At 45.2% G+C, this 22,154-nt stretch overlaps 1 protein-coding gene across 2 annotated transcripts in view; it reads left to right on the top strand.

Moving 5' to 3' along the window:
- The window catches only part of LIX1L (limb and CNS expressed 1 like), a 125,980-nt gene that overhangs the window by 64,716 nt on the left and 39,110 nt on the right, over window positions 1–22,154 (top strand). Inside the window, exon 6 of one of the 2 annotated variants that reach the window (XM_085639105.1) lies at window positions 20,439–20,552. The exons of the other annotated variant lie outside the window; for it this stretch is intronic. Within the exon in view, the coding sequence (XP_085495231.1) occupies window positions 20,439–20,537 (99 nt within the window). The 3' untranslated portion in view covers window positions 20,538–20,552. Of the gene's footprint in view, window positions 1–20,438; window positions 20,553–22,154 lie in introns of those variants that run through there. 2 annotated transcript variants of the gene reach the window in all.

Raw genomic sequence — 22,154 nt, 5'->3', positions numbered from 1 at the left:
TATTACAACAGACCTTTGGGTTTTGAACCTCGTAGAGACTGGGTACGCCCTTCCCTTTCGGGACTTTCCTCCCCCTTACCCTCCTTGCCAAGGTTATTGCTCGGAAGACCATCTGCTTCTCCTACAGGAAGAGGTTCTAGCCTTGCTTCAGAAGGGTGCAATAGAGGTGGTTCCGGAGCAGGAAAGGGGTCAGGGATGCTTCCCAAAAAGGACGGCAGATTGCGTCCGATTCTGGACCTCAGAATCTTGAACTTTTACCTGAAACAGGAGAAATTCAAGATGCTGACCCTTGCGCAGGTTCTTCAAGCGTTGCAGCAAGGAGACTGGATGGTGTTGCTCGACTTGCAGGACGCGTACTTCCATGTCCCAATCCTGAAGTCGCACAGGAAGTATCTCCGTTTTACGGTTGGGTCGCAACACTACCAGTTTGCGGTCCTCCCGTTTGGTGTTACTACCGCACCTCGAGTCTTCACAAAGGTGATGGCAGTGGTAGCTGCTCATCTCAGGAGGTCGGGGATTCCGGTTTTCCCCTACTGAAGGCAGAGTCCCCAGAGATGGTGCAGCGTCATCTGCGGGTAACATCTCAGCTGTTATACGACTTGGGTTTCTCGATCAATGTGCCCAAATCTCACCAGGTGCCCTCTCAACGCGGCCGGTTCATAGGGGCGGTACTGGACGCTACTGTGTGTCGGGCATTCCCTCCTCCTCAAAGGATTCTCGACATTCGGGAAATGGTCCCTTTATTCCACAATGGAGCAGTTGTTCCAGTTCTGAAGGTCCTTCGCCTGCTCGGTCTGTTCGCCTCCTGCATACTGTTGGTCAACCATGCACGCTGGCACATGAGGGCGCTCCAGTGGTGCCTCCGCAGGCAGTGGTATCAGTGCAATGGAGATCTCAGGGAGTCGATCAGGATCTCTGGAGAAGCTGCAGGATCTCTGGAGAAGCTGCAGCGGATCTATCTTGGTGGAGCGTGGAGGGCAATCTGTCCCAAGCAAAGCCCTTCCATCTTCCTCCATCGGTGGCCACAGTGATTACGGATGCATCCACGCTAGGGTGGGGTGCTCATCTGGGGGATCTGGAGATCAAGGGTCTTTGGTCTCCAGAGGAGAGGTTGCTTCACATCAACCTTCTGGAATTGCGGGCGATTCGTTTGGCACTCAAGGCCTTCCTCCTTTCCCTTTGCGGTCAGTCTGTTCAAGTCCTGACTGACAACACTACCGCGATGTGGTGTGCCAACAAGCAGGGAGGAGTGGGGTCGCGTTGTCTCTGCAGAGAGGCTCTGCGTCTCTGGTCCTGGGCTCAGGACCATCAGATTTGTCTGGTGGCAAATCATCTGGCCGGGGTGCTGAACGTGCGTGCGGACAGTCTCAGTCGACAGTTCTCCGCCGACCACGAGTGGAGGCTCCATCCGGAGGTGGTTCGTCACGTTTTTCGGACGTGGGGAACCCCTTGGGTGGACCTGTTCGCCACTTGCGAGAACGCGCACTGCCCGTCGTTTTGCAGTCTCCAGTATCCGATGCAGGGGGCGTTAGGGGATGCATTTCAGTTGAGTTGGGGCTCACAACTCCTTTACGCGTTTCCTCCCATACCCTTGATTCCTCGGGTTCTGAGGAAGGTTCTCCAAGACCGGGCCCAAGTTATATTGGTCGCCCCGGATTGGCCAAGAAGGGTGTGGTATACAGATCTTCTCCACCTCTCCTCGTGCCCTCTGCTCCGTCTCCCTCTGAGGGCAGATCTCCTCTCTCAGTCGGAGGGGCAGGTTCTACACCCCCACCTCCAGAGCTTACACCTTCATGCCTGGAGATTGAACGGGGCAACCTGAGTTCCTTCTCTCTCCCGCCAGATGTGGTGGATGTTATTTTATCGGCCAGGCGACACTCCACCAAGTCCATTTACTCCTACCGGCGGTCCAAGTTTGTAAAATGGTGTGGGGAGAGATCCATTGACCCTTTAAAAGCACATCTTTCGGAGGTGCTCCAGTTTGCCCTTTCCTTGGCTCAGCAGGGCTGTGCTGTGGCTACGGTCAAGGGCTATCTTTCGGCCTTATCGGCTTTTCTATGCCTTCCTGGTCAACCGTCGCTATTTAAATCTCCGATTCTTCTGAGGTTTATTAAGGGCCTTACAAACATGTTTCCTCCCACTCCTTTTGTAATGCCTCAGTGGGACCTTAATCTTGTTTTAACCTTTCTGATGGGGTCCCCATTTGACCCTCTACATAGCTGTCCGTTGAGGCTGTTGTCCTTTAAGGTGGTTTTACTTGAGCCATAACCTCGGCATGGAGGGTGAGTGAGCTCCAAGCTCTTAGTTCTAAACCCCCTTTTCTCACATTACATGCTGAAAGCATGGTTCTTAGGACCAGGGCTGGTTTCCTGCCAAAGGTTGTTACTCCGTTCCATTTGGGGCAGTCTGTTACTCTCCCTGTTTTTTATCCTCCTCCACATCCTTCCAAAGAGGAGGAAAGATTCCATCGCCTGGACCCGAAGAGGGCTGTGAGTTTTTATCTGGACAGGACTAAAGACTTTCGTCTTGATGATCAACTCTTCATTGGCTACGTTGGTCATTCGAAGGGTAAAGCGGTGCATAAGCGCACGCTATCAAGATGGATCATCCTTGCTATCAAGATCTGCTACGCCTTGGCTGGTAAGACTCCTCCTGAGGGCATTAGAGCTCATTCAACTAGAGCCAAGTCATCTACATCTGCTTTGGCCCGGGGTGTTCCTGTGGCAGATATTTGTAAGGCCGCGACTTGGGCCTCTCTCCATACTTTCGCAAAGCATTATTGCTTGGACTCAGAGATGAGGAGGGAGGGCCACTTCGCGCGCTCTGTGTTGCAAGACTTTCTGGTATAGGAAGGTGGACACCCTCCTCCGGGAGTGGGGACTGCTGTGGGAATCTATTCACAAGGTGAGGAATCCACTGGCAGATGTATCCATCAGAAGAACAAGTTACTTACCTTCGGTAACGCTTTTTCTGGTGGATACAGTATCTGCCTGTGGATTCCTCACTGACCCACCCGCCTCCCCGTTGTCCACCTTTGTATACCATGAAAGAGGTCTTGTTGGAATGTTTTGATACTTTCTTGTACATTTGTAGGAAATGCTTGTTTGTTTAGCATTCCTTTTCTTTGTATGCTATGTATATGTGTTGGTATACTGTATACTGTGTATACTTGGAGTTGTCGTTGGTTCACCTGTTCGCCTCGAAGGCTCGGAAAAAATGGGTGGAACTGACGTCATCACGCCGACGTGGGCTTCTTATGGCTCCGGTGATGTCCTACGGAGTCGCAAGCGGAGCCGATGCATTGTGACGTCGCCCACGTCGACGTGGAGTGCTGGGAAAGAAAAGTTCAGTGGAATGCTGGCGCAGGGGATATTCACAAGGTGAGTAATCCACAGGCAGATACTGTATCCACCAGAAAAAGCGTTACCGAAGGTAAGTAACTTGTTCGTTAGGTCATAGAAACGTCCTTCTCATACACTTACGAAGTTCTAGGCATATGTATTATTCAAGTTAGATGTAAAGCAGAGTGTTTACAACCCACATCTCATTACACAGAAATGAAATATAGAGCAAATTAACTTTGTGCAAACATTTTAAATCCCAATTACCTGTCAGCAGGACTCTAATTAACCAAACGTCCAACATGGATCTAAGAGACTACCATAATATGGAAACTCAGAATGCCCTCATCCAAATTCTCACATCGGCACTCGCAACAAAATAACATGTAAACATTTAATCATTGTCAAATATATAAATTCCTAGTTATATCAACCATATCGAGATGCAACCCATGACATGTTTTGCTTGTAAGAGTTCCAGAACATCACTGCGACCCCCACCAAATGTAAAGTGAACAATATAAAGCCTCAAAAGCAAGACCCCTCAAGTGTGCATTTTTTTAAAACCTGTATTTGTCTTTTTATAATCAACTGACAACATACACAAAAGCAGTACTGCAATCAAAAGTTACAGTATAGCAGTATCAGGGTCACTCTAGATTTGTTTGATGATAGCAGATACAGTTACAAAGCACAACAGAGGGTGCAGGAGGTATATTCAAGCACAGATAGTATGCTTAGTCAACTCAGTTGTGTCCCTTCGCCCGCTCCTACCTATGCATTGCCATTCCAAGGCTGCAATTTACTGTCCGTGGAGTCGCTCTCCGAAGCATCGCCCTCCTAGCCCTAGAACCCATGACACAATCTGCCCCAGGCTTCCAAGTCAACTGGGAGTTTAGCATCTGTGTGGGGGCGACACATTTGCGTTTCCTCCTCCACCGACCATTCAGTGACATGCCAGACACATAGTCCCTCAGCGAGGGCCCTAACCCCCATCCAAGCAGGGTTAGCGCCTCCATTGGAGCGGAGGAGCGTCACCCCAGTCACGTGCCCCCCCCCCCACCCCCCCAGAGATAAAAAACAATAAAATGGTAATTGATTACCCTTTTTTTCCCGTCCTGTCCTGAACCGAGTGGCAGCACAGGGCAGGGCCTGCTGAGTGAGCAGGGAAGAATGGTGGGCAGAAGGGTGCCTTTGCACTTGTTTAAAGTAGCATGTGTCTTTGGCCAGCCGTCTTGAGACAGTAGGTTTTCTCAGAAAAATTTGTAATATATTTTGAATAGTATTCCGTCCGACCAAGAAATGCTCTGACATCATCTTTCCCAGTTGGACTGGGTGCATTCACAATTGCATCAATAAGACCCTGTTTTGGTTTGATGCCCTCTTTACATATGTTGTGGCCTAAATACACAACCTCATTTTGTGCGAATTTACATTTACTAAACTCCACAGTTAAACACTTTCATTTCAAAATCTCCAGAACTTGCTTCAGTCTGATATCATGCTGCCTTTTGTCATGGAAAAACATCACGCTATCCACCCCCTTTAAAAATACTTGTCATCACTCTTTGGAAAAGGGCAGCAGCAGACTCAATCCAAAAGGTACCCATGTAAATCGGAAGCATCCAAAGGGCCTTATGAACGTTGTGTACTTTTTTCTGTCAACATGTAATGGTACCCTGTGGTATGAGGCTTTTAAATCTATGGTTGAGAACCAACCCATTCCTTTAGTAGCTGAAAACATTCCATTGATACAAGTTAGGGGATACTGATCCACCAATATGTTTTTGAATTCTCTGTGATCTATGCATTACCTACCCTTGCTATTACGATGTTTAACAACTACCAGTTGAGAAACCCATTCAGCAGATTCCACTTGTTCAATGATGCCAGTAGTAACTAACTTTTGCAATTCCACATGTACTTTGTCTTGGATGGACATAGGTAATGGTCTAACCTTGTGAATGCAAGGGATAGCAGTGGTTTCCAATTCTATTCTATGTTCAAAATCATTAAGCAATCCCACATTGCTAGAAAACAACTTCAAGAAGGTTTTTAACCACATCAAATCAATTCTTGTTTATCTCATTAATCAATAAAACCGGTTCAGAGCAATTGGGATTGTGAATGATACCCTATCCCCTGGGTCACTACAACCCAATGCAAAGGATCCCTTTTTCGCTACAAATTATTTACAATTTGCTTTCTGATTCTTGAATTGGAAAAACAAGATTCCTGCACCCAACAAAATCTATTCTGTCCCCTGTGTAAGTCTTTGCTATAACATCAGATTTGTCCAAATGAAGACAGAATTGCCTGACAAAGCAACGCTCCCAAACCTCTTCACTCACAATCGTAAAAGGTGAGCCCAAGTCGGCCACCACACTCAACATCACACCACCAATATCTACTTCGCACACTGTTTTAAAAAAAACTTTGACAAGATTAACATCCAAGATATCATAATTTATGCAGAACACAGTTAAGATTAAAGTTGTCCGAATCATCTTAGACTTCAGAGCTTCCTTTGTTATCCTCATGCACACACTGTACTTTATAGTTGGAGCCACCAACTTTCCTTCTGCACATTGTAGCATGATGCCACATAAAGAACATTTCTGATATTTGGCCAGACACTTCTTATAATACACCAAATGTTCCACAGAACCACATCAATAACATCTTCTAGAATTTTGATTATCATTCGAATTCCTCCAAGGATTCTTTTTTTCTTCGGCAAAGGTGTTTCCCTTGCACAAAATCAGAGTTGCATTTGCTTTTAGCCTCAGGCCTCTTATTCCAAACAGAACTAATTTTACCATCCTGCGATTCAACAACCGCTTTTGCACACCGCCCCGTCAACTCCGCTTTCTGTACTAAAGCCACCACCTCTTTTAAAGGAGACTCACCATTGACTCACTGCTTATCCTGAGTACCAGGATTACTAGCATACAGGATTATTTGATCACAGATAAGTTCCTCCTGTAAAAATCCAAACCTGAACATTAAGGCTAAAGACCTTAAAGCAGACACCTAATCATTAACACTTTTCCCCCTGCTTACGTTGAAAAAACTAGTATCTGTCAAAAACCACACATACTATTGGTGAAAAGTGTGCGTCCAAATCTTCTAAAGCAGGTTTAAAAAAAATTCTCCCTTCACGCTGTTTTTTCTCAATTTGGTTTGTTTTGAGACTACCCGGTCCTAAACAATACAGTAATACTTTTCTTCTCAGGAGTGAAATCCTCGTCCTCAAAAGTGTCCATGTAATTATAAAAGTGATTCTTCTATTCCTTCCAGGGCATGGATCATTCACCCTTAGATGGTAGAAATGGCTGAGGATTTGTAAGATTCATTAAATTCAAAGCACACATTGCTGCTGCTAAATGAAGTACTGCAGCATGCTAGGACAGAAATATTAGTCACTACAACCACTTGGACATTTGTATGGAAAAAAAAAATACAACATCAAATACCCAAAACTTCCCTTCAAATGATTTTCTAATGTGCCCCTTACATATGAATAGGTACAATGCTAAGGACCAGACACTGTATGCGTAAAGAATTTCTACAGTTATAGGACTTAAAGTAGTCACTTCGTAGCAATGTAATATTTTTTTTACTGAGAAACAAAACTTGTAACATCAAAGTACAGTATTTACTGCCACCAGTTACCACATGAACAAGGACTTGAATATGCCAGTCATCCTTTGTGAGCAGAATATGTAGACTGAGTTCGCCCTTTGCTCGATGTAATATTCCAGCTGAAGTACAAAACGTACTCGCAGAAACTTCAAGCTGTGGCACAGTGCTCAATCTCTCGCTCAGCAATTGTTCAAAATGCTCCAAAGATGGCCACCAGACATTTTTTTACAGTGAATTAGGCACAAATCACGGGCGTGACCCTGCCACTCCGATGCATGATTCAGCAATGCCCCTCTTCCGATGTCATAATGATTTCAACCGTTCGTCTGAATGAACATTGATCGCTACACCACAATCTATATTACAGCTCGCAAATGCCTCCGCTGCTGCACACCGTCCGACGCTCCAGACCCAGGCTAAATCCAAACGCCGTGCTGCCAAGACTGAACTCGGGGCACACGGTTGTGCTGACTAAAACACTGCACCGTAACACTCTGCAGACCAAATCTGTCCAAGATGCAGGTATTTTGACAAGATGCAGCATCTGGGGCTCAAACTCAGCTCATTGCCACTTTGTATTGAAGACAAGAATCTTCTTTATGGCTTCAGGTAGGTCTTATTTGCAAAAGCCTGAGACATGTCCAGTTCGCTTGATGGCAAACCACATCTGATCTAACATCTGATCAGTTGCCAATAACTATAGAATGTTGAAGTGGTGTGACTCGCAGTGGCAATGAAAATACAAGAAATAAATTACATTGCACCAGAGGTAAAATCACACTACATTACATCATCACAACACCAAGATATCTGTATTGCCAGTGGCTACACAGCCAGGGTAAACACAAGGGGTGACAACAGGCATCCCTGCCATGTGCAGTGTTCTATGTACTGCAGCTCCTATCTATATTGTCCCACCTTCACCCGGGCCCCAGGGGCGGTGAACAACAATTGAATCCAGGCTCTAAATTGTGCCCTATCTGCAGACTTTCATCCCCTCTAACAAGTACCCCAAGACCACTGTATCAAATACCATTTCATCAGCCCCTCCTGGCTGTCCTCTACCTCATGGAGCACATGCGCAAGGCACCTCAAGTTTGTACTGTAACCAGGACTAAAGCCACACTGATCTACATGAACCAGCCCATTCATCACCAGGCTCAGGCAATTTGCCAAGAGTTTACATAATATTTTGATGTCATAATTTATCATTGTGCAGAGATGATACGAGGTAGGATCGGAGGTAATCCCTCTTGGCTTGGGTAGCATACAAATAAGGCCTTCTCACATGCAAGGTGGGAGTGCCCCTTTCTCCTTAGCATCCAAGAATACCTTTAACAAAGGCTGAGTCAGTGCCTCTACAAATCCCTTATAGAATTCCACTGGGAATCCATCCCCCCTAAGCCTTGTTTTAAGGAAGCAAGTACAAGGTAGCCCTAAGCTCCTCCAGCGTGACCTCCGCATCTAGCACTCCCACTCCCCCCTGCTCCCCAGTGAGGTATAGTCAAAGGTGGCAAAGCCCGAACGTGTTCCAAAGTGCTACATTGGCCTTCCTAAAGTGTCACTGAAAGGCTGCCTAACCCTCCGCCTGTGACGTCACCAGCGCTGCTTCTGGTTCTATCAAATGAATTACAGGATGTGGGCCACTCTACTGGCGGAGTAGCCAAGCCAGGAACCTACCAGACCTATTGCCCTCCCCAATGCAATTGTTGTCTGTGCTGTGCAAGCATATATGCATCAAGTTTATCCGACTTTTCAGCTATATTCCGACAGACCCTCAATACCTCCCTCTGGTGATTCGGGTTGGTCCGGTCTAAACTCTGCACTCCTGCCTGTTCACTTTCCTCTATGTGCAGCTTCTGCAGCAGCTGGCAGCGTAACCTGTAAGTCACACCCAAGCACTATCCTCTCATCACAGGCTTCATGGCATTCCATTTCATTTTGCAGGTGCCTGTCGAGCCCCAGTTAGCCTTCAAGTACTCAGTCAACTCATGCAACAGTGTTTCCCTCCTGACTACATGCACCAGGCCATCAGCTGGAAGGTGCCAATTCTGCATCTGAGCCCCTGCCCCTCCCCCCCAACATCTCGCAGATACCGACACATTATCTAACAAGAATCAGGCCAAGTGCAGTATTACTGGCAAACACTCCAGTGATATGCCTTCAGCCAGCAATCTATCAAGTCTGCTGAATGTGTGTCACGTAGGTGAATAACGGGTGAAGGCTTTATCTAGCGGTCTACGGGCCTGCAAACCACTTACCGCCCCAGATTGAGCATTACCTCCTGCATCGCAAGCGTAATTCAAAGCTACATGTCAGTCTTGGGTGTTGCCTAACCCGCTCCCCGTCCAACACAGTTAAAATTCCCCAGCCAAAGGAGTGGGCCATCAGTGTCCCAACCCATCAGTTCTTGGAGTCTGAAGGAAAAGTAGGGATCGTCAACATTTGGTGCATATATGTTAAGGAGACCGCTCTCCGATCAGGCTTACACTGCAGGAAGACATACCTCCCCTCCATATCAGCTTCCACATAACTGAACGCAAATGGGGTCTCAGGAGTGACCCAGATCATTGTCTCCCCCCCCCCCCCCCCCCCAGCGGCGTAGGTGGAATAGGTGGCGTGATACATTTGTCCCTTCCATTTCCTGGCCACTTCATTGATCACAGTGTCACTTAGGTTCGTCTGCTGGAGACAAGCAATATTTACCCTTCGACGCTCCAAGAAGGCCAAGATCCTATACCACTTGGCGTAGGTACCCAGTTCCCTGACATTCCAGGAAAGTATCCGAAATCTATCTCCCATTCATATGATATGTCCGTGCTTTACAAGAATCCTCTCCCAGTGCCTCTGCAACTTGTTGACAGCGCTGCATGAAAAACTGAATAACCAACACAAAAATATAAAACCAAAGACATCGTCCTCCCACCACAGGAGAAACATAGTAGAACTATCGTGCTACGTAAGCCCACCCAAATCGTGTGCCAGGAAAACACTGTATCCCCAACCTATCCTACCAGGATAAGTACCTCAACTCTGTAATCTCCCCCCTCCTTCCTACTGCTGTCCAGTTCTCAGCCCCCTAGGTGCCAGCAGTTGCATGTGCAGGCACACACACCACCGTGGTTTTTAGTCTCGAACCCTTCAAGAAAAAGTGGGCGTTAGTCAATGTGGTATAGAACGATACAGTATCATATAAAACTCCACCAATGATTGTCACCACTTTGGTACAGCGAGGTGACGAGTCCCATTGGAGAGTCAAGTAATCAAGAGACTGATGCCTCGGTCGTGCCCAGGCATAACCACTCGCATATCCCCCCACTGCCCGAGAGATTACTGCTCACTGAATAAACAGGTCCTTCTTCTACAGTAAAATTAGTCTCCGGCACAATGTCCACAAGGGAGAGCTGAGTGTCATTCACCAGTGACTCCAAAGCCGCATCAGGCAGCCCATCCCCACCTGCTGCAAGGCAACTGTTTCTGCCACCTGCATGGTGCTATCGTCCTGTATCGTGACGCTATGTGAGGCCCTCCAGGCGCCTTGGGTTTGTTGCACCCCAGAGCGGACCTGGGCCCCCTCCTAGCCAATTCCACACCTCCTGCAGGTGTTCAAAAAGTGTGCCTTACTGTTAGAGGATCTTCAATTTGGTGGGGTAAAGCAACATGTACTTTAGGTTGATGGCGCTTAACTTTGTTTGACTCCAAGGAACGACTTGCACATCTCCTGTAATTTCCTTTGTGCAATCAGGGAAAGTGCCAAGTGTGCATTTTTCATAGTGTAAAACCTGCACTCCTTCACTTGTAAAATACTAGACAAAAGCAAAAATATACCCCTACAAAAAATTTCTAATCCTCCATTCATAAATCGATTTGCACACAAATTCAGCTTGGTGGTTATTTTCTACCTTTGTGCCTTTTAATAAAGTGTAAAGATTACTGAAGAAAATAAGATAATATTCCGTTCATAGGTGTGGGACTTAAAAGCGAACTAAAACACATAAACAGCATCTTCTAAAGGCCATTCACAAACCGAGCACATACTTCCTTCACCATCCAGTGTCTCCCACAGAATAAAGAGGAAGGAGCCTCTAGCAAACACTGCTTAAATAATGGTTGCATCAAGTCTTTATGAACCGTAATGACTCATGTTTATTCAAATCAACCAATAGGCCAACACAAGACACTAACTAAAAATACCCTCTTAAAGTGGTCACAACATGATCTCAAATACAACAAACATTTGAACCATTACACGATCAAATGGCGAAAAACCGATTCCAGTAAAAAATATTTCCAAATAATTACATTATGGAACAACTTATGTTAACTCCTTCACTGCTAGGACTCCATCCCCCTTGCCGATTCTGTCCCTTTTTTGGCAGTTTGGGGTAGTTCTTGCTTAGGCCCGCGTAACGTTTTGCCCACAAGAGATATCCACCCCAAATTAGCATCCTTTTAATACAATATCCTGTAAAGGTACCCAGGGATGTGGATTACCCTGGAAGGGACTGCGAAATTAGCCAAAAAACAGCAATTTTATTTTTGGTGGGGGGGGGGGGGAGGTGTGTGTGTGTGTGTGTGTGTTTGTGTGTGTGTTTTTGTGTGTGTGTTTTCGTGTGTGTGTGGCTGATGAGAAAAAAAATGCTGCAGATGAAAGCATCCGTTTTTTCCCCCCTGCAAATGTTATCAACGAAGGAGATCGATATTAGTAAAACCAACTATAAGTCTTTAAACCCTTGCTCTACCACTAGGTCCCACCCACTTTACAACTGTGTCCCCCAGGAGACAGTTCGCACTTTTGATTACTTGGACTTTACTCTCAGTGACTCCTTTGGTTAGTTTTATCAGATTCACAAGAGTAAACTTAGATTGGAGCATTATTCGGCCGGCATTTTGAGGGGTGTCCAGAGCTCTAGCTTTCATCCTGTTACTCCTGCTCTACAGATCTATAACTTGCAGGCATTGAGAGGGACGCGATAATTTGTGAACTCTGGGGACATCAGAATGTAAATGATTTGGTAATGGCGGACAACCGGTTTTTAAGATTCCCCAACAGTTTGCCAGCAAGTACCCCCTTGCACCTTTGCGGTTAGATCTGGGTATTAGATCTCTTGTACATACGGTCAGACTAAAACTGCTGATGTACTGGAGGAGGATTTGATCCACCACTGAATTGGCACATTATAGGCTGGGTCCTGAAGACATTTAAAATTTTCATGGGCTAGGCAAGATTGCTTGGTTAGAATATATCAAATGCAGCCTAGTTAAGATCAGTTGTGAGACTTTTTGGGCACATCCTGAAATTGTTGGTAGGATGACAAAGTCCATGATAAAAGCAATCTATTGGAGACATATAGATGAAGGGTTTCACAGGCTAGGAATGTGGGATTCCTTACTGCAGCATTTTTGGAATTCAATGATTCCCATTTTTTGGAAGAGTGCATGGATGGCATCGAGCCTCCGGCTGCTAGAACCTCGTGACTTAAATTTCGTTCCCTGCCTCTTTGCCCTTTTATGGCGAAATGGCAGCGCTCCCTTATTGAGTAGGAGATGAGTCGTCCCTTTTGTGTTGGTAGCAAGGAAACTGTAGAGCATGTTTTTTTTTGTTTTTTTTTTTTTGTCCCCAGTACTATTTTTATAGGAGGGCCTGGATTGTTCCGCTTTGCAGTAATCTGGGGGTTAGGGAGCTCAATTCTGCCTTAAGAATTTTAAGATCTAATACAGCTCGCCCAATAGTCTTTGCAGTCTCCCGGTTTCTCTTACATATGTTGAGGTGTAGACTGAAGTGGGCTACCATTACATCTATAGCCCAGGCTGTGTTATTTGCTTTTAATATCTGCCTTTGCTGCTAATGTAATATTATTATATCTTCTCAATGGGATTGTTTGATTTCAGTCTATGAATATATTTTTAAAATATTTATTGTTCTAGTATGAATGATAGTTGCTTATTTGTAGATTTATCTTATTATTTTTAATGTTTTAACTGTGTTTTACAATACGTGCTTTTATGGCTATCAGCCGAAATAAAGTTAAATAAAGTATAGTATCAACGAAGGGTTTGTGGTGCTAAAATCTCCATCTTCCCAGCTTTCAGAAGCAGGCAGACGTCAGAAAACCAAAATTCTGTACACAGTTTAGGCATTTTACCTGGACATAGCATATTTTCCCTGTTTTTTGTGCTTTCAACCTCCTGGTAGGAATGGGTGTGAAACCAATAATGCACCCTGGAAAGCTATACATTTCTGAAAAATATACAAAATTCTGAATTCAGGTCATTTGTGTAAGTTAAAATAAAAAAATATTGAAATAGAGTTTGAAAAAACAGCCATTTGAGGCAACAATATTTCCTGTAACTTTCTCTCACTATTTTTGAAAGCAATATCCTGTTATGTTTGTGGGACCCTTCTGGTTGTGGGGATATATAGGGCTTGTAGATTCTCCAAGAACCCGAGGTACCCTGAGCCAATAACTGAGCTTCACCTTGCAATGGTTTTTCATTGTGTACCGGGTATACAGCAATTCATTTGGTAAATTATAAAGAATGATAAATAGTTCTCAAGTACACTTATGTCTTTCTGAAATGGGAACAAGATATGGAGTTTAGAAGCAGTGGTTATTTGTGCATCTCTGAATTTGTGGGTACCCATATTAGCACATGAATCGGAGGAAATTTTTCAAAATGACTCCTTTTTTACACACGGTCTTACATTTGTGAGGCAGAAATGCATAAAAAACCCAGCATTGGCATAGCCAATAGGTCTCACCTTTGGGACCTTATAAGTGTTTAGCAATGCAACAGTTGCATAACTAAATACTTATAAGTTCCCAAAAGCGAGACCTATTGGCTATGCCAAGCGGCCGCGAAAATGATCGCAATCAAACATCAAAGCGGCCGCGAAAGTGAAAGTAATCGCGGGCAAGCGCACATGCACTGTAGCGCTAGGCTGGCCTGGTAGCACTTTTTGGAGCTCTCTCAAAAAGTCTCGCCAGACCAGCGAATGCGCTGGGTCAGGCGAGACCTAAAAACCAAATGGTAAAAACACCTGTTCTACTATTTTTTGTTTCCTCAATTGTCGCAATAAAAATGGCACCTCACTTGTGTGGGTAGGTCTAGTGCACCCGACTGGAAACAGCCCAAAACGCAACGTAGACACATGACATTTTTCCACTGAAAACAACCTTTTTTTTTGCAACGTGCCGAGTCCTGGATTTTGGGCCCTTGCACAGCGGACACCTAGGGAAACCTAGCAAATCTGTACATGTTTGAGAACTAAACACCCAGGGGAATCTAGGATGGGTTGATTTGTGTGCCTCTCTCCAGGTTCTGTTACCCAGAATCCCTTGCTAACCCTAAACTTTGAGAGAAAAAACACATCTTACATTTCTGTGATTGAAAGTTCTGGAATTTGCAGGGAGCACACACTTCCACCCACATACAAATGGTACCTCACTCCTGTAGATAGGCCTAGTGCCCGTGACGGGAAACAGCCCAGAAAGTGTTGTGTGGACCTCAAAATTAGTCCTCACAAAACGACCTGGTTTTCCAAGGAGGTAACCTACATTTTTTTGGTCCCTGGTTCGGCGGCCATCTAGGGAAATCTACTAAACCCAGACAGTTCTGACAACTAGACACTCTGGGGAGTCGAGGGAGGTATGACTTGCATGGATCCCCCAACTTTGTCTTATCGAGAATCACCTGCAAACTTCAAATTTAGCTATAACTATCACATTTTCCTCAAGTTTCTGTGTGGGAAAGTCATGGGTTCACCACGGCGGCACACATTTCCTACCACCCACCGTTCCCCCAGGTCTCCTGATAAAAATACTACGTACACCGCCAGCCAAACGCCAACCATACACATAGCCAAGTGACAGTCCATGCACACCGCCAGCCATATGACAGTCCACGGTCTCTCTGTCTCTGTCTCTCTCTCTCTCTCTGTCTCTCTGTCTCTGTCTCTCTCTCTCTCTCTGTCTCTCTCTGTCTCTGTCTCTCTCTGTCTCTCTGTCTCTCTGTCTCTCTCTGTCTCTCTCTGTCTCTCTGTCTCTCTGTCTCTCTCTGTCTCTCTCTGTCTCTCTCTGTCTCTGTCTCTCTCTGTCTCTCTCTGTCTCTCTCTGTCTCTCTCTGTCTCTCTCTGTCTCTCTCTGTCTCTCTCTGTCTCTCTCTGTCTCTCTCTGTCTCTCTCTGTCTCTCTCTGTCTCTCTCTGTCTCTCTCTGTCTCTCTCTGTCTCTCTCTGTCTCTCTCTGTCTCTCTCTGTCTCTCTCTGTCTCTCTCTGTCTCTCTCTGTCTCTCTCTGTCTCTCTCTGTCTCTCTCTGTCTCTCTCTGTCTCTCTCTGTCTATCTGTCTCTCTCCACACACAGCAAGCCAAACACCAGTTCACACTTATCAGCTGAACTCCATTACTCCCCCTCCCCCCCCCCCCTTGGAGGCAGCTGAGCCTAAACATGTCACTGATCTGCCTCCATGGGGTGCAGAAATGGCCAAAATATGTGCACAATATATTGCTCACTATCTGCCCCTGGAAGGGCACAAAGACTGTGCCTAGTTTAGGTGGGGTATTACAATGCCCTTTCAGTGCAGCCCCCATTCCTAAATTTACATTAAAAAAAAAACATGGTTTTTAGTGGGATTTCTGCTCCCCGGGGGGTTGGGGGGGGGGGCATAGGCCCTTGCCCAAAGGGCTGCTCCCCCTTCCCTGGTGTCTAGTGGTGATCCCTTCCCCATGTGTGTCGGAGTCGGGGCTGACATAGTCCCACGAGCACTGAAGCAGTGAAACTGAAATGAGCGGCTCATTTCAGTTTCACTTTCAACTTAATGACGTCCACACGCCCTGTGCGCTATCGTCATTACATTGAAAATTAAATTGTCCCTGGAGGTTGGGGAAGCTCTTCCCTACCGCCTATGGCTGAAAAACCAAAAGGAAATCCCTCTGCTGTTTACAGCAGAGGGATTTCTGAGTGGTGTGCACAGGACGCAGTGGTTATGTCCTCGGCACACCAGCCCCACAGCTGAGGACGTAACCGATAAGTCCTCGGCATTGAAGGGGTTAAATAGAGAATGAATTCAAACTGGGAGAAAAAACATTTCCATTGATGTATATATTTCCAGAAGTGACGTTCGAACCCCCAGTTCATTAGACACCTAATCCATGTGTCAGTGCCACATAGAGTTCTTGATGAGTTGACTTACTCGTCAAACACCTTGTGTATACAGATACTAAATTTAACTGCAGAAATCTGATATAGTGAATCAAAATGCGATGAACAATTCAAGCCCTATTTAGTCATGGTCGAAACAAAAAAAAAAACTAAGCAAACTTGAGCTCCGAACAAAAGATGGGGGCCTCGTCCTATTCTGGACCTTTAGCTTCTGAGTGCCGTCTTTCAGAAGGACAAATTCAAAATGCTCATGCTCAGAGGTCGACCTTTCTGTATTCCTGTACCTCAATGACTGCCTGTTGAAGGCAGGCTCGACACAGTCAATTGTGAACCACCATCGGATAACTGTGATTCTCTTGACAATGTTGAAGCTAAAGATCAACAAACTGACGTCCCACTCCTCCACAAAGGTTTCAGTCATTGAACTCTGGAGTTCAGGACTTCCTCTGCCAAAACAAATTCCAGATATTCAGGCTATGATCCTAATATTTCACGCTCTGTCCCTAATATTTCACGCTCTGTCCTGGATCACATTGAGAGCAGCTTTGAAGCTTCTTGGCCTTTTTTGTCTCCTATATCCATCTTGTCAATATGCCAGGTGGTAAATGTGTGCTCTGCAATTAATTTTACATTCCAGTGGCTCTAGCATCAAGGGAATTCGGGCAATGCCATCTAGCTTTAGGAGGAGACGGCTCGAGATTTACAGTGGTGGTTGCTCTAAAGCATTTGGTCCGATGGCAGGCTCTCTCCCTTCCCAAACTGATTCTGACGGGTGTGACATACTCCGTCCTGCTTGACTGGGGAGGCATAATGGAGTCAGGTAAAAATTGAGACTCTGGTTATCGGTGGAGGACTGACTCCACATCTACCTGTTGGGTTTGTGGGCCATTCATCTTGTTATGAAGGCCTTCTTGCCATCCATCAAGGGGATGCTGGTGCGGGTTCCCAAGGATGGCACCACCACCATGTTATACTGTAACAAGTATGGCAGAGTGCAGTCCTGTGTCTTGTGTCACTGGCTCAGTTTTCTGGAGGTGGTTGGAATGCCAGCACATTTTCCTGTTGTGAACCACCTAGCAGGGTCTCTGAATGCCAGATTGGACATACTCAGCAGGTAGCGTCTGGCAGATCACGAGTAGCATCGATCTCCCGAGGCGGCGCATTGACTTGTCTAACAGTGGCCAGGGTTTCTCGCGTTGGAGTTTGGAATGGAACACTGGACTCCTGTGTACCTTCCTGCCACTTCCTCTCCTGCACCTAGTTCTGAAAAAGCTCAGGAACAACCAGGCGCAAGTTATTTTAGAGGCTCCAAATTCATCCAGGAGAGTGTAGGACCTTGACTTTCCGGGCATGAGCGTCTCATCCGGTTGCCTATTCGTTAGGCCCTCCTGTCTCAGTAGCAGGTCCTGCCCCTGAATCTGCATAATATACACCTACTTGCAAGGAAAAGGGTCCCTTCTATGCAATTCATTTATGCTGGGCACTGGGACAAATTTGTGGAATGCAAGACAGAATGCTTACACTCAAAGCTGTCTGAAGTCATTTTATTTTATCTTTGAGCCAGCAAGGCCTTTCAGTGAGAACTGTTAAAGATTATTTGTTGCCCTTGAGTTTTTCTACTTTTGCTCGACCAACTTTGCTTGTGTAAATCACCCCGTGGGATGAGATTTATTAAGTTTGATACACCTGTTCCCTCTCAACCATTTGTGTTGCCACAATAGGGCTTAAACTTTGTATTTACATTTCTCATGTGTACCTCTTCAGGGTGATACATAGCTGTGCACTGTGATAATTTCAGTTTGTCACTCAACTGCCCTTCGTCATCTCTTTCTGGACAAGTTTGTGTTGAGGACTCGAGCGGCCTTCTTACCAAACTTCATTACTCCCTTCCACATTGGGCAATCCACCACTTCACCAGAGTTCTTTGCTTCCATTCTCCCCTTGAAAGAGGAGGAGAGGGTCCATTGGATGGACCACAAAAGGGCTTAAGCTTTTATATTGATCGTACCAAGGACCATCCGCTTTTTGCAGGGTTCTAAGGAGCAAAGAAGGGGAAGGCTGTGCAGAAGAAGACATTGTTATGGTGGATAGTCGTGTGTATTAAGATCTGATGTGTATTGGTCACACAGCCTCCAGAATGTCTGAGAAGCCCATTCCACCAGGGCTAAGGCTACCTTGACTGCTTTGGCAAAAAGAGCCTGACCTTGACATCTGTCAGGCACAATATGAGTATCGGTGCATAAGTTCACAAAGCGGCAGAAAGGACATTTCACCTACTCAGTCCTGCAAGATGTTGTGGTCTAATTCCACTTAATAGACCTTACACCTGAGGATCTTCTTTATAATTTTTTTTCTGAGGTTACAAGTATCCATCAGAAGACCAATTACCTTGGGTAATGCTCTTTCTGATGTACACTTTATCTAACCTCAGATTCTTGTCACTCTCCCACCTCACCACTTTGTGGAGTGCCTTCTTTTTAACATCTAAAAAGGTTCCAAGTTAGTACTCCGCACACTGTTGCCAACAATTGTTCACGCTTCTCGTCTGAGGGCGCAGAAAAGAAGAAAAACATAAACTGATATCATTGCGTAGAGGTGGCACTTATATTCACTTATGCACAGCTCTGCTCCATCACTTATGAGGCTGTGCGAAGTCAGCGTTGACTGACCAGGCGCAACCGCGTAAGTTTATCAGATCCAGTCTGGTGCTTGGGGAGTGTTCTAAGGAATCTGTGGTTAGAAACAGTATCCATCATAAAGAGCCGTACTGTAAACATTGTTCACAAATCCACAGGCGGCATTCCCTGCTCCACTGCCTCCTCTAAAAACCTTGACTATACATCGGCTGGGGTGGGACTCATTCCCGTGTGCACCGTGCGCCTGAGGGGCGGGGCCAGTGTTGATGTGCTAATTGCACATCACCAGACCCGCTGCGCAAGAGCAGACCAGGCCAAGACAGACCCATCTTTGCCCAGATCATGCCAAGCCCACACTCTTTAGTCCCGTTATTTGTCACTGATATGAACTGTGATACAACAAAGAACAACAACTCCCTGGGATCTTCTCTGTCTGCAGTCGTAAAAGTTTCGACAAAGAGGAGTCTTTTAACAGCTGCTCTAGTGTGGTTACACGATTTTTGCTTTGCTCTGGAAGCAGGCCTTAGCAATCATTGTGATCTGCATTGAATCCACAGCACCAAAGCTACATCCTGGCAATTCATCTAAAACACTAATCCTTAACTCCGCCAAATTGTACAAAAGTGTAATCATTGGGAAAAGGAAAATTCAGGAAAATGATGCTGGTCAAAAGTGGAAGATAGCTAAAAAAAATCTGTACACGCTAATATTACATTGAAAGCTATAAATGTTTTAACCCCTTCGCTGCTAGGCCATTTCCCCCTGTGCTAAGCCTTTTTGGCTATTTGGGGTAGTTAGCGCTTAGGCCCCTGTAACTTTTTGATCACATATCCATGCCAAATTTGCGTTCTTTTCTTGCAACATCATGGGGATTCTAAAGGTACCCAGGAATTGTGGATTCGCTTGGAGGGGACCCAGAAATTAGCCATAATACAGCTAAAGTTTGTTTTTTGGGGGGAAAAATGGGAAAAAAGTGCTGCAAATAAAAGCGTCTGTTTTTTTCCCTGCAAATGGTATCAACAAAGGGTTTGTGGGGCTGAAATCACATATTTTCCAGCTTTCAGAGACTGACAGACGTTTGTCAGAAAACCAACATTTTTTTACACCGTTTTGGCATTTTACTGGGACATAGCCTATTTTGGCTATTTTTTCAACCTTCTTCCAGTTAATGGCAGAAATGCGTACGAAAGCAGTAATGGATCCTGGAAAGCTATACATTTTAGAAAAGTAGACAAAATTCTGAATTCAGCAAGGGGTCATTTGTGTAGATCCTTCAAGGTTTCTTTATAGAAACTAACAGTTGAAAATAGGAAAAATTAAAAATGTTGAAAAAAACAGCCATTTGTGACATCTTCACCTGTAACTTCTTCTAATTATGACAGATGTTTGAAAGCAATATACTGTTACATCTGCTGGACCTTTCTGGTTGTGGGAATATATAGGACTTGTAGGTTCACCAAGAACCCGAGGAACTCCGAGCCAATAACTGAGCAGCATCTTGCAATGGTTTTATATTATGTACCAGGTCCATAGCAATTCATTTGGGAAAATATATATGGTGAAAAATCGGGATGAAAGACACCTATGTATTTCTGAAATTGGAACAAAATATAGAGTTTAGAAACCGTAGCTATTTCTGAAATTGTGATTTTGCAGCGTGAATCTTTCTGGCGACCAGTTCCAAAGGTTTCCTGGCATCCTCCTGCATCCCAAGATACTTACCTGGCTGTTGGTGTCACATGCCTGGATTCTTGACAGATGCCTGCAGCCTGGGACCAATTTTGAAGATCTCCATAGAACAGCATTGGGAGCCAGACGCTGTGTAAGCACACTGCACCCGGCTGCCCTGTGTCACTGGTGGTGCGGTTTTGGTGCTGCCTTGGGTCCCCTTTTGTCCTCCCCTAAATCCCCAAAATTTGTCAGCCCTGCCCGATTGGCCTGCCTGTGAGCAGTCTCAACATGCAGTGCCTTTAGCCCCATTGGCTAATATTGGCCCTGGTACGAATTTTACCCTCTGCAACCAGTTGCCCCAGTGGTGATGCAGTCTCAGTGCTGAACCAAACCTTGCTGAACCCTTGTTTAGCACCCAAAAGAGATTTACTGTAAACCATTTTATTGACCTGCTATTGCTAACTTCATTTTCCCTATAGGATTGCATGGTGTGGTTTTCCTTTAGAAACATGTTCTAAGTGTTGACTCTGCCTTGTATTGCATCAAAAGTAACTTGGTGTCTACAGCTGGGCTTGTCCTGCTTACTGATTACTGATGTACTGTGTGTCTAAACTGTGTTATTAGTTTGTTTTGCCCTAAGCTAGTAAAGTAACTAGAAAGTAATCTAAAATAATTACACGTATTCTAAAGAGTGTATTACACGTTCTCTACTTCAAAGTAACTTGTATGCTTATACAAAACCAGTAAACCACAGCTTTCCAAACTTCATGTTGGTGACACACCTTTTTGACAATCTTCATCTAGCGACACGGTAACGCGAGCGAGGGCGAAACACCTGAGGGGGGTTCGGGGTGGTTCTCCCACCGAGAAATGTTTGAAAAAATAGTGGGTAAATGGTGCATTTCCAAGAAAATTTGAGAAAGCTGGAAGGTTAATAAAGCAATTGTGAATCAGTTCTAACAAAGACAAAGACAGTGACTGGCAAAACTGAGTGGCAAAACTGAGTGTAAGCAAGGGTAGGTTTGTGCCTGAAACAAGAATATATTCATGCACACATTGACACATGCCCCAGTTATTTACGGCAGTGGAAGAGTGCAGGCACCATGGTTGGTAAACATACCTTTCAAAAGTGTGACATGTACAACCAACATAACCCCTCTGTGCTGGAAGTATTTTTACTAATACCATGACAGTATAACTGAAAAGAGACGTGTCCTCAGAAAGGAAATAAATGATTATGAATGGCAGCAGTTTGAATGCAAGTACAAGAGTAAGACCCTGCACCACACCCTTGCCAGACGCAGCTAGGTAGCTGAATCACCATATCTGAATGAACATTCCAATGATGACAAGAATAGAACTGAAATGAAAAAGGGTTTTGGTACGTGCACAACCTAATGGTTCAGTAATAGTTTGTAGTTTGTAGCGTTCTCCGGGGTTCGTCCTCCGAAATAGGGCGTGTATAAATGTAAAGATGCACCCCCAATAACTTGGGGTGTGTCCCCCAGGCGCGGAAATAGTCCTCCAAAACGGGTTTCAAATGTTTGTCAAAAGATTATGCTGGATTCTTCAACATTTTGAAAAAACTTTATTTGTAATTCAAATTCATCATGAGTATTTTTCACTTCAAAAGCATTGCAGGGATTATGGCTTTTGTTGTATATTCCCAATGCATTTCGGCATAAGCCTTCATCAGGGGAA

Source organism: Triturus cristatus, chromosome 12 (genome assembly GCF_964204655.1).
Source record: "Triturus cristatus chromosome 12, aTriCri1.1, whole genome shotgun sequence".
Lineage (NCBI taxonomy): Eukaryota > Metazoa > Chordata > Amphibia > Caudata > Salamandridae > Triturus > Triturus cristatus.
The sequence above is the reverse complement of the archived record's forward strand: the minus strand, read 5'-3'. Positions and strand labels throughout refer to the sequence as shown.